At 38.2% G+C, this 12,237-nt stretch overlaps 1 protein-coding gene across 1 annotated transcript in view; it reads right to left on the minus strand.

The window, feature by feature from the left end:
- DNAH9 (dynein axonemal heavy chain 9) overlaps window positions 1–12,237 on the minus strand; it is a 3,419,770-nt gene that overhangs the window by 1,540,756 nt on the left and 1,866,777 nt on the right. Inside the window, exon 35 of the mRNA XM_044069722.1 lies at window positions 2,263–2,410. Coding sequence (XP_043925657.1) covers window positions 2,263–2,410 — 148 coding nt within the window. The remainder of the gene's footprint in view (window positions 1–2,262; window positions 2,411–12,237) is intronic.

Raw genomic sequence — 12,237 nt, forward strand, 5'->3', positions numbered from 1 at the left:
ACAATCAAATGTTGAATTACACATAACAAATATGTGCAGCTATCTACAAAAAAAAAGTGACAAATTCTGTTTATCTGAAAACTGTTGTTCTATCCATTGTTCAACAAAATGAAGTCTTCTCTCTCTCTGTTTCCAATTCATTTATTTTTTTTTCATATCTGACCACTTCTGCTCCAACCATCCATTTATGCACTGTGGCTGTGAAAAGCCTATACAGTGATCTGTCAATGTAATTTTTTTTCTCAGATGTCAAAAGTGAACTTCAGTGTGCAGCTCACCGAATATGCAGATGACAGCAAACTTGGGAATCTTGTCTTTAACCCTGCAGACAGAGCCACCATTCAAATAGCACTTGCTGTGCACACAAATGATGCAGTGTCAAGGTAGCATTATGGCTAATGGTAAAATACCCCACCAACATACCTTGCAACTGTCACAGAATGTCCAGATTCTAGCCTCATATTTTTGCTCTTTTCCTCAAAATTTTAGCTTTCTGAGAAATAATTGGTAATCATTGAGGCCTGAAGGAAGAAAATAATGATATGCATTTGAGTTTCAAATCTCATACCGTTCAGGAAATTCATGCTACTGCAAACCCTGTTATTCTATCAACTTTTTAAATTTGTAAGAGTAATATTTAAAAACTGTCCCTACCCCCCTCCCCATTATTTATGGCTTTGTCCAGATTTTTTTGCTCTAAAAGTTTAAGAGATATGCCTACCAGCTTTACACATAGTAGTGAAAACATGACAAAACAAAAAAAATCTTGGAGTCCTTGTAGAGGAGGACCTTTCATCCAACATAGATATAGCTGCTGCTCTCCACAAAGCATATAATGTTGCCCAGCTGATCCTAATGAAAATGACACCTGTACTACAGAGGAAATGTCAACACTATCTATCAGGCCAATTACGGAATACTGTGCCCTGTTCTGTAACCAACCACATGCCATGTGGTGCAGTATGAGAAGGTATGAAGTCTCTCACAGAAAGGAATGAAATCTTTTAAGGCTTGACTTGCAGTGAAGAACTAGAGCAGCTTTCTCTTCTCTGCATCTTACTGCCTTCTTAGAGGAAACCTACGTCTGAAATACAAAGCATGATCTAAAATATTGTTATCATTTTGATTTGATATGTGCACCCTGGTCTTTGTGAAATTTTAATGCTCCACAAACGGGCTACAGTTATTTTTGTGCTGTGCATATATTATGTGGGTTTTTCTGTCTCCTGCTGTTTGACAGTTGCATTTTTATTTGAAAAATCCCTCAGTACACTGCCATTTATTATTCCAGGGTTCTAGCCTATGTAATGTATTACCTAGTAAGGAGACTTACAAAGCTTGTAGGATGACCACAGCTTATATATATGGTTCTAACTAAATCTGTCCAGTTCACATAATGACACGAGTCCTGTTCTGCATTACGATTGTCTGGCAGTCCCTCACTTATGATGCATCATCTCATTTAGGTGTAGAGTGCCTCATATTTTTCAGACGTTACCCCCTTCTCTAATTGCAACAGCAGTGATGAGAAGTTGATGGCACTGCGTCTGAAACTTTGTTTCAGAAAATGTATTTCAGAATTTTTCCTTTGTTCATTATGGTCTCAATACTATATTATAAAACAAGTGTGGTATGCACCCATATTTAAGAACAGACTCATCTTGACAGGGCTTTAGCAAAGAAAGGTTAAAAGCATGATAAGGTCAGTGCCCTTAGTCAGCAAAATACAAAGTAATGGCTGCTCAGTTCATCAGTTCCACTGTGCCCAGACTATCAGCAGGCTGTCACACGTACTGCAGATTAAGATGCCAGACAGGTCAGCTGATGCAGTGATAAGAGCAAGACAAGTAAATATTGAGCGAGCGCGGGAGGAAATGGGGAAATCACAGCGGTTATCAACATACCAACAACTTGATTCTCAATGCACCAGGCAAATGCATTTCAGCTAAACCTCAATCCTGCTGTCTCTGAAAAGGTCTCGGAGGGCACTGCTGTTTTTCCTGAGTCATTAGCTGGTACTGTATGAGAAAGCAGTCAAGGTGTAAATGTCAAAAGTATCATTTGTGTCTAGCTAGAGTAATCAAAAGGAGTCAGAGTTCTGCAAAATCTGTAAAATAATTTGATATCGAAACTAAGTAAAATGGAACATTAAAAAATTGATACTTCCACTGTGTTTTTAGTACAGTGATTCATCTTCTCTAATGCAGTGCAGTTTTACTGTCCCAAACATACTATGACGCACAATAACCTTTTGAAAAATACCTTGATCTCATTGTGTCCAAACATACAGGCAGGTACTTGTCGAACAGAATGGTTAAGTTAGCCTTCTCAGACTGAACCTCTCTTCTGTCAATCCAGCTGGTGACTGGGGGATTCCAACCCAAGTCAGCAGGATTAATGTAAAGGATACCTGAAGAGAAATAATAAAAAATTACTGCTTTTACAAGGATCTGAACATTTTTATTTAAAAAAAAAATCCATGTAACATTTCGACAGCTGTTCTATTTAGTCAAGTAACAAGTGCTTTCCTACTTTTTGCACAAATTAATTATTCATTAAGAATTTCTTCTCTGTTTAAAAGTCATGCTTGACACTTCTCCAGTATAATTCATCACATAAGAGCTGTTATGGATAAATATTTTAATGTAGATTTGAATTTTATGAGATGATCTCAGCTGCTTATTTAAAATGTAGGAAGAATACTATACAAATAATATAAGGAGTCAGTAAATCAATGTCCAGGTTGTAGGCACCCTTTGCACCCTACATTTTGTAATGTAGTAAAAAGATGGAAGAAACTGAATGAAAGAAAAAAAATAAAAACAGCTTGTTGCAGTAAAAAAAGTAGTATTCATTTATTCATTCATTTTCAGTAGTCACTTTACGTAATGCATTCCTTGCCCTACACATAGGCTAACTATGCTGCCGCCTAGGGTGCCATTCAGCCAAGGGTGTTTTATGAGGTGATTGCTTGCTGTATTTTGTTTATTTTCCTGTGAGGCAGGAGTGGGGGTGGGGGCAGAACATTGTTGCCATACCAGGGGCATCCTATAAAGGAAAAGCTGTAACTTTGACACTTTCAGCACTGTCTTATATGTGAGCTATATAACAAAACAGAACACTTTGTGTAGTTTGTGAGTGAAAGCAAACTGAACATGCATAAGTTTTGAACTGTGGACTAACAGGGAATGGTGGCAAAAAAATTGTAATACAAGTAAGGTGTAGATTGCTTGGGACAGGGTACATAAGCAGGTAAGCCTTTTTATTTTTTTTTTTAATTACCCTGCAAAGCACTCCAATTCTTATGGGCAGTAGATGACAGTGCTAGATACAAAAGGAAGGGAGTCACTATTATTTCAGGAGAGGGCTGAAGCAGCATGCATTTGTAGAAAAGTTGCTAGCTAAAGAATGCCACTGAATTTGCTTCTTATTTTTGGTCTGCTCTAAATTATCATACAATTTGTGATTTTGTGTTTAGTTGTTAAGGATTGTAGTTACTAAATGACATACATTTCAGTTTCAGACCACATATCCTTCAGAAAACATATGCTGATACAAAGCGTTTATATCACATTATCGAAAGATGAAAATAGCGAAAGCTATTTCATCGAACCTAATATATCTAAACCACATAATATCGAACATTCAGAACAGGGAATTTTTTCCTTGGGAAAAAATTTGCTATTCCGAAACACATACACACAACACAAGCACACCTAAAAAACATCAATACACACATACACTTATAATCCTACAACTAACCCTACACTAAACTATACAGACACTACTATCTATCCACTTACCTTAACCCAAACCCTAACCCTAAGGTCCAACACTATCGCACACTCAACTAACCTGCGCCCTAACCTTAACTCACTTAACCTGCCCCTAACCCTAATTCACCTAACCTGTGCCCTAACCCTAACTCACTTAACCCGCCCCAAACCCTAACTCACCTAACCCCTGCCCTAATCCTAACAACCACACAATCGCACACTTACCTGAACCAGACCCGTAAATTTCCACCACAGCACTGAAAATAGCGAAGCCACAGAACTGGCCAACCAAATTCTTTCCCTAGGAAAGAATTCAGTGTTCTGCAGCTTTGCTATTTTTAGCGTTCGCTCAAAACAGGTCGATATTAGAACATTCGAAGTTTTAAAACTTCAATGTTCTGATATAGACCCGATACAAAGCACATTATTCTAGCAGTGTCTTGAGTACATAAGGATAATATTTTAAACTCTGTCCCTGATTCTGAGTCTTTGTTCCTTATTCTCTAAATGTTTGAAAACATTTATAGTATTGCTGAAGGCTGAATAGCTGTGTATTCTGGTTATTAGTAGGTACTTTTTTGTTTTATTACTATTGTCAGTCATATGAATAGGAAGATCAAGTTAACCTTGATTTCTTTCATTTTTTCCATCAAACATCTGACATGTACACAGTAATTTATCATCTTGGGGGGGGGGGGGTTGGAGGGGTTTGTCAATTAGTATAGAGGCTTAAAGATCTGAACTGTTAATGAGCTGTTTCCTGTGCCCATGGCACAGAGGTGGATTCCTTCTACCTTTATTTTCCCATTGTGCGACTCTGAGCAAGTCACTGAACCAGAGTGTATATAGGTCACCCTCAAAAAAGGTAAATTTGTCCAATGGGCTTACCCAATCAATGAATAGGAAAAAAGTGTCTAATTGCTGGATATAGGGGGATGTCTGTTATTCTAAGTGTCTCTTACCTTGCTACAGTCTAATCACAGATAAACAGTCACTGAATTGGCTTGGCAGATGAAGTGTCACACAATGTATTGTATTTTCATAAATAAGGGTAAAATGATAATGGCTGTAACTTATGCATGTATGTGTACTTGACTGTGTGACATGTAGGAATGTTGCAGTATATCTAGGAGTTGCAAGGTGACCTTAATTTCTTTAATTTTCCATCACAGTCAAACTTCTGATATGCGCACAATATCTGGTTATCTCTAGGGTGTCTGTTGGAGAAGTCGAGCAGAATGTTTGTGCAACTAACTGATCAATGGCACCACTGGTGCAGTGAGTAGTACGATGCAGAGAGTAATGTCGCCACATCACAGCTTTTTGTTCTTTCATTGAATTTCTAGCTTTGGTTCCTTCTGTCTGGTGTTTGTATGTCCTCCCTGTGTTTGAGTGGGTTTTATCTATGTACTTTGGTTTTCTCCAACATCCCAAAGGCCTGCCATAGATGATTCGGCATTTCTCTAGTTTGTCTGTAAGTAGATTTAGGGTGTCCCAGTGTCTCCTCAAAGCAAAAGGCTCTCTGGTTCGAGTCTTGGCTTGTGTGCCTTTGCCCCAGAATCTGCATCCACTCATTGTGTTGTATATATTTTCTTTGGGTGTTCAAGATTCCTTCCACATCTCATAGACAGGTGGCAGCTGGACTGGCAACTCTAAGTTGTTCATAGGTGGTATGTGTGACATGGAAGAAAGGCCTGGTGATACTGCCTTGCTGTATGTGCCCAGCAAATTTTGTTGGTGGTGCTGACTACACTGAGGTTCAATAAAGGAGTCAGAGTTGACTCAACAACACTAGATGGACAGACAGAAGAATGCAGTGTTAGTGCGTGTTTATCTGCATGTGCATCTTATGATAGACCTGTCTTGTTAGGGGCAATGTGTGTAACTATGTAAAAAAAAAAAATCATTAGTGCATCTTGTTATAGAACTGTCTTGTCAAGGATGTTAATTTGCATGTATTAAAAAACATTATCACTAATTTTATCTGTGCACATGGACACATGAACTCTTCTGGGTAGTAGTAAGCAAAAATAGTGATCAAGTAAGTACCTTACAAAATAAGGCATAAAATTCATCACAAAATATCTGGATCCTCGAAGCTTCTGAAGGGAGGGGCCTGTAGCCTCAACACCTTGGCTGTACAAGAGGATTTCAACACAGGTTTAGTAGAGAAGCTCCATCCTAAACCTCTGACCTGGGCCCCACTTAACCTAAAGCTGGGTATGCCCAGAAATATACAGACAGTCCCTATAGCTTCTGTGGGAGCTATGAATCATGTGATAATTTTTTTTTTTTATCATAGCGAAATCTCAGATATGTGGACAGAAGGTTAATAAAATTTGTGTAGAGACTGTGGACAGTGTGTTTAAATAATAAACTTTCCTGACAATCAGACCTCAAGAGTTTGGCACAGAAAGTTACTATAGCATGTCTAGAGGTAGTTCATTGTCTGAGAACAAAAGGTTGAATACATTACTAAGAACATTATTCTTTCCACTTTCTTCATAACAAGTATCACTGTGCATACTGCTGGCTGTCTTTTGGGGGTAGGGTAAGGAGGCAAGCTGTAAATATATGTCTGACAGCAGGAAGCAGAACATGTCATTTCAGCAAATTATTCATTCCCTTCAGTCCTAGTCTGATACCAGAGATGTACATAGAAGGTTGGAGAGAAGGGTGAGGAGTAATGTTCTATATATGAGTTGACAGCAAGAACTTGAAATATGACTGTGGCCATTACTTCTTTCACTTTTATCCCAAACTAACCCCAGAAAGGTACACAAAAGGTGACCAGCTTTTTTAATTATTCATTTTTTTTTCTTTTGGAGGATGGGAGACAGACATTATTCACAGATATGACTGATTTATCCTCACAAACATTTGTCTTTTTAGTTTAGTGTGAAGTAGTGTTTTGTCTTCTTCAAACATTAAGCCTTGGATATAATTTGGTTCTTCTTTGAAAGAAAAAAAAAGACCGCATTTCTTTCCTTCGTTATGATTTTGTGAAGGCCATCATTTGGTTAAAAAGATGGAGGGAGCTCTAAAATTCACCTCAGAACATCTAAGATCACACTTGGCTTGACTCAGTTATTTCTCCCGCAGATCCTATAGTGCAGTCTTACTCATTTAGTGTGCACTGAAAGGACGCAGGAGAAGAGCAAGTGCAGATCTTTCACAAGTTATGACTTTTGTTAAAGTCTTCATTTAGTCAAAAATTTGAGGATAAAAGCTTTAAAGCTCACGTTGGTGTATCTGCCAGCCTGAGTTCTGGGCTATGGCTTCATTTTTGTGGATTTTGTAGCCTCTCTGTACTTGTATGGGTGTAGTCATGTGCTCTGGTTTCCTTCGGTGCCACAAAGATGTGATGTAGCAAAACTGACATTCCTCCATTTTATGCTGGGTGTGTATTTTTCTGATGCCACTAGCTGGCTAGTCAGGGACAGTGGCAATATATGTGTGTGCTAAGGTGAAAAAAAATCAGGGTGTCATGTGACAGATCTGGTTGCCATGAACAGTGTCAGTGTCTGCATCCCACAGTTATCATAGTGCACTCAATTAGGGTGTATTGAAAAGACAGAGGAAAAAAGCAAAGTTACACGGTACAACTGAAATTCTTCCCTTTGGTCCTGACTTTTGTTCAGGGCATCACTGAATCTAAAAGGTTGGTAAAAACTCTAAATTATACCATGATCCCCCCAAAACATGCACGCTGATTGGCCAGCGTGCCCGTTGTAAATCGAGTTATACTAATGGAAAAAGATCCGGTCGCCCGGACTTTTTTCCATTAGTATAACTCGTTTTTTTAAAACACTGTCTCGCTATGTTAATTGGGTTGAAAATGGGGAGACAGCTTTAAAATAAGCAACGGAGATCTCCGTTGCTTATTTTAAAGCTGTCTCGCTATGTTAAACCCATTTAACATAGCGAATAGTGTTAAAAAAGCAACGGAGAAAGCAAGATCTCTGTTGCTTTTTTTTAGTGTTTCGCTATGTTAAATGAGTTTAACATAGCGAGACAGTTTTAAAATAAGCAATGGAGTTGTCCGTTGCTTATTTTAAAACTGTCTCGCTATGTTAAACTCATTTAACATAGCGAAACACTAAAAAAAAAGCAACGGAGATCTTGCTTTCTCCGTTGCTTTGCAACTCTGATGTACTGCGCAGGTGCGCAGTACATCAGAACTGCCGCGGATGCCAGACATCTGTGGAAAGGCAGTAAACAGGCATTATACTATGCCATTATTTAAGAAAAGTAATAGTTTCTTTTCTTAAATAATGTCATGGTATAATAGCAATAACCCACTTCTGGGTGTGGGTAATGCTAAATTTACCCACGGTTGGCTTTGTTTGGTCGAGGCCCAAACCATGCCAACCATGGGTAAATTTAGCATTACCCACACCCAGGCGTGGGTTATTGCTATAATAGACATCAGAACATCTAAATCTACCATGGCAAGGGCTCCAGACCTCTGGCTTAATTCAGGCATTTTTCCAGTGTTATTAAAGTGCAGTCTGATTTAGTGTGCGTTGAAAGGATGCAGGAAAAAAAATGAAAGAGTAAGACAAAATTTAAAAAGGAAGAAAAAAATAACCTGGATAATGTGGGGAGGTTGTGATGGGAAGATACTGGAGTTTGTGTATGTGTCTGAGCATGGGGGGAGATGGCACCATACAGCCATTTTACCTAAGGCTGGCCCTGATTTACTGTATCCCCATTTAAGGTTGTTCGGCAGCTACAACTTGTCTTGGCAGAGGGCATAAAGCAGAGGACAAGTCCTGGATAAAATGCCAGTACACTGCCGGAAGTCTGCACACCCACAAGCATACTGCACATATTCCTAAGAGTAATTTGATGCATGGCAAATTCATGTACCTGCCTACCTTTTAGATGTTGACTGAAAACTTAAAAAACATAGCAAAAATCTATGTGGCCACAGAGACAACATGAAAACTGTACAGAAGATTCTACAGCCATTAACAAAAAATGAGAAACAGATACTATAAAGCGGCAACATTAACTGTTGTATCACCAAACAGCCTTGTTCATAATACAGCACATACATATTTTTTTTGTGTTCACACAATATTCAGCTGCATTTAAAAGCAAATGCTTCGTGTCCCATAAATTATTTGGCAATGCAGAGTTGCAACTTGCTTCTGAAAACCCTGAGAATTTTTGATTAAGCAGATTGCAGACATAAATTGTCTAATAATTCATAAGTAGTGTTACTACGAATACTAGCAGAGCAGAGGGACAGGAGTTTTCTTGACTCATAAGCAATTGTAACAAAGTATATCCAGGTGAGATGCTGTTTCTTTCTTTTCTTACAGACTAGACAAAACAAATTACATTACTGAGTATATGTTGAAGTACTGGAGTATGTATTTGTCAGTCTTGCTATGATTCTTGACATAATGTTCAGATCCGAAGATCTATCACTGGTGACACATCACGTGCCCAGTAACAAACTGTCTAAGGATGCAAACATGCTACACACTCTTTGGAATACTTATTACATGCTTTAATTTAGTACCCTGAATAAAACAATAAACCAATAATAACACATAAGGACAGAAAACTATCAATAATAGTATACAAGCAGCATAAAACAGTCAAATGAAATCTTGAAGACTAAAAACTTTATTTATGGAAAATTTCAATAATCACGTGAATGAGACTTGCATTGAATGAGCACTATAAACTAGCTACCACAAATCATAATAATAGCACTCAATCTTCAGATAAAGCACCTAAATGAGGGTCAGTTTACCTGTGTTGTTGGTAACTTGAATGTTGAAGATCCTATGGCACTGATCTGAAGAAAATTAGGGGTAATTTTATTTAGTTCCATGATACAGAGGGTTGGAGCCCTGGCTGTGACACAGGACACTGAGGTTCTGTTGGCAGGCCCAGCACTGGTAGAGCCATAAAGGGTGGGAAAGGAGTGAAAAGATGTGTGATTCTCAACTCTCTCAGCAGTTGGGGTGTGTCAATGCACCTGAGGGTACACTATGCAGTATGAGCTCCCTGGTGTAGGCCAATCAGACTACCTGTTATGATGGAATGGGAGGGGCAGGGAACTTGAAGGGAAAACAAAAAGAAATCCAAGCCTAGCCATAGAAAACAAGAGAAATTTAATATTTAGTGCTTTTCAAACAATACAATTGATTTCTTCTTTCTGCGTTGTTTTATTTTCTTTGAGTTAGAGGTTTGGAACTTATTTTGTGATTTATGTGGAGGGAACTCCCTTTGCAGAACTGAGAGGACATCCTTTAGGACAACTCATTACATGCCTCTCATTTATATCTATCTGGGTGCTTGTCCATTAAGGCCAAGAAGAAAAACAAGAAAATATTAACCCATCCCAGCATTCTGCTGGCCCTCACCCTGGTGATGGAGAATGAATAGACCAAATGACCAGGAGTTGACTGATGCCCTACAGACAGCAGAAGGAAACTGCCACGAAAAAATAAATAAATAAAAGTTAAAAATTACAATAAGAAAAAGACATAACAGAGAAAAAAGGAAACATGTTCCCCAGCAGTTTCTTCTGACAAAATGATACTATTGACAGTAAAAATAGCTTATTTTATATCAGACAGAAACCAAAAAAAAAACTTTCATCTAATTCTGCCAAGTTAAGTTCAATTTGTTGACAAAAATTAGCACATCTTGTATTTTAACAATACATAGAAAAATAAATCACCCTTTGTGTGATTTTTCTTACTCCACATCCTCTCCCAAAAGTTCCACTGCAAAATTAAGCCACACTACATTGCATTATCTATTAATTAAATTATAACATGTGCTGAATATACTGACAAACTCAAATAAAAGATGGTGTGTCTTATACCAGCACACCTAATCCATTATAGATTCACTGAATTTACTCTTTACCATAGCTCTTAAATGTCCCGGATTTTGTCTCATATTTTTGTCTGGTTCCTCATTAAATTTTTGTTTTTCTGGTAAAACAGTAAGTGTTGCAGTCAGTCAGTACTACCAGAATTACAAGTTTCTTAAGATTATTATTATTAGTCAGAGACTAGACATTGATAGAAAACCCATTCTATTGACTTAAGATAAAACATCGTCCTTGATCTTGGGCCTTTGTCCGAATTTTTGGCTTTATCTCTGATTCTTGACTGTCCGCGGTGGTGGTGCTGTGGTAGCGTTGTCGTCTCACAGTAAGACGTTGTCCTGTTCAATTCTCAGCTAGAGCATCTTCAGTGTGGAGACATGCGTGAATAGGCGTACCTTCATTGAAGGTTGTGCATCAGGGCCGTCAACTCGGCACGTAAAAATCTACTGCCAATCATTAGCGGACTGGAGTTCCACTGTGGCGACCCCTAACCAGGAAAAGCCGAAAGACACAACAACATCTCTGATTCTTGACCAAAGAATTTGAGAAATATACTCTTTACACTGAAAATTTTACTTAGTCAGTTTTTCATGACCAAAACGCTATCCAACAACTAACAAGTAAGACATAATCATGACATCTTACACTGTTTAAAGCATTCCACTTCACATGGACTTTCTTATGAACCTTTGGGTTACAGCATAAAAGTATAATGCCTAATTCATATTTAACTTTTTACTGCAACCTGGCGAAACTTCATGCATATTTACCTTTTCACAATGAAATCTTAAACCACACATACTTCAATCACCACCCCACATACCTCTCTTCTATTTATCATTCCTATATTTTCCTCTTTCAACTGCCTTCCTGTAAAAAGGATCAAGAGTTACCTTACAAAGTAACATTTAGATGTCCCTGCATTCACTGCTGTAGTATTCCTAACAGATGGGATTCCCTGCCGTGGAAGTTCAACTCAACGTTTGTCCAGTCTACCAAAGACTGCTTGTTGCTTTTAAAATGTACGCTGAACATCACCCAAAACCTCCTTGCATAGCATGGGGCCTAAAGGTGACATTTAGGCCTACCATAATCAGAACTGAATGCCCCAGTAGGAACACAGTCCAAGAAATCCAAGAGTTAACCTCTACATCCAGGAAGGCAAAAGACTAGGGGATGGAGAGAGCGAGCAAATACTGCAACAGTGAATGCAAGGACATCTACCATTATGGTAAGATGTTACACAGATGTACTATGTCCTTACATGCTGCAGTATTCTTAACTCATTACAGCTGAGTGCACCTTCAGGTGTTCCTGCAGTTAGTTACCCCCTACTGTGCCAGTCGGCATAAAATATTGTGTTCATATTTGCATTAATAATTACAAAACCATGATACATACAAAGTGTCAGAACATTTTAGCTTGAAGCATACATGATGGAAAACACAATTTTATCAATGTTTGACCTCTCTCAATGAGTATTTGTTAGAACTGTAACTAATGATAATGTAATAAATGATTTTTTTTGTCCACTGATTTATGTAAAGTTGTTGATGAATATATTAAATTAGAGACAGCCTCGAATACGTTATTGTGGTA

Source organism: Protopterus annectens, chromosome 4.part0 (genome assembly GCF_019279795.1).
Source record: "Protopterus annectens isolate FY-2018-M chromosome 4.part0, PAN1.0, whole genome shotgun sequence".
In the NCBI taxonomy this organism is placed as follows: domain Eukaryota; kingdom Metazoa; phylum Chordata; order Ceratodontiformes; family Protopteridae; genus Protopterus; species Protopterus annectens.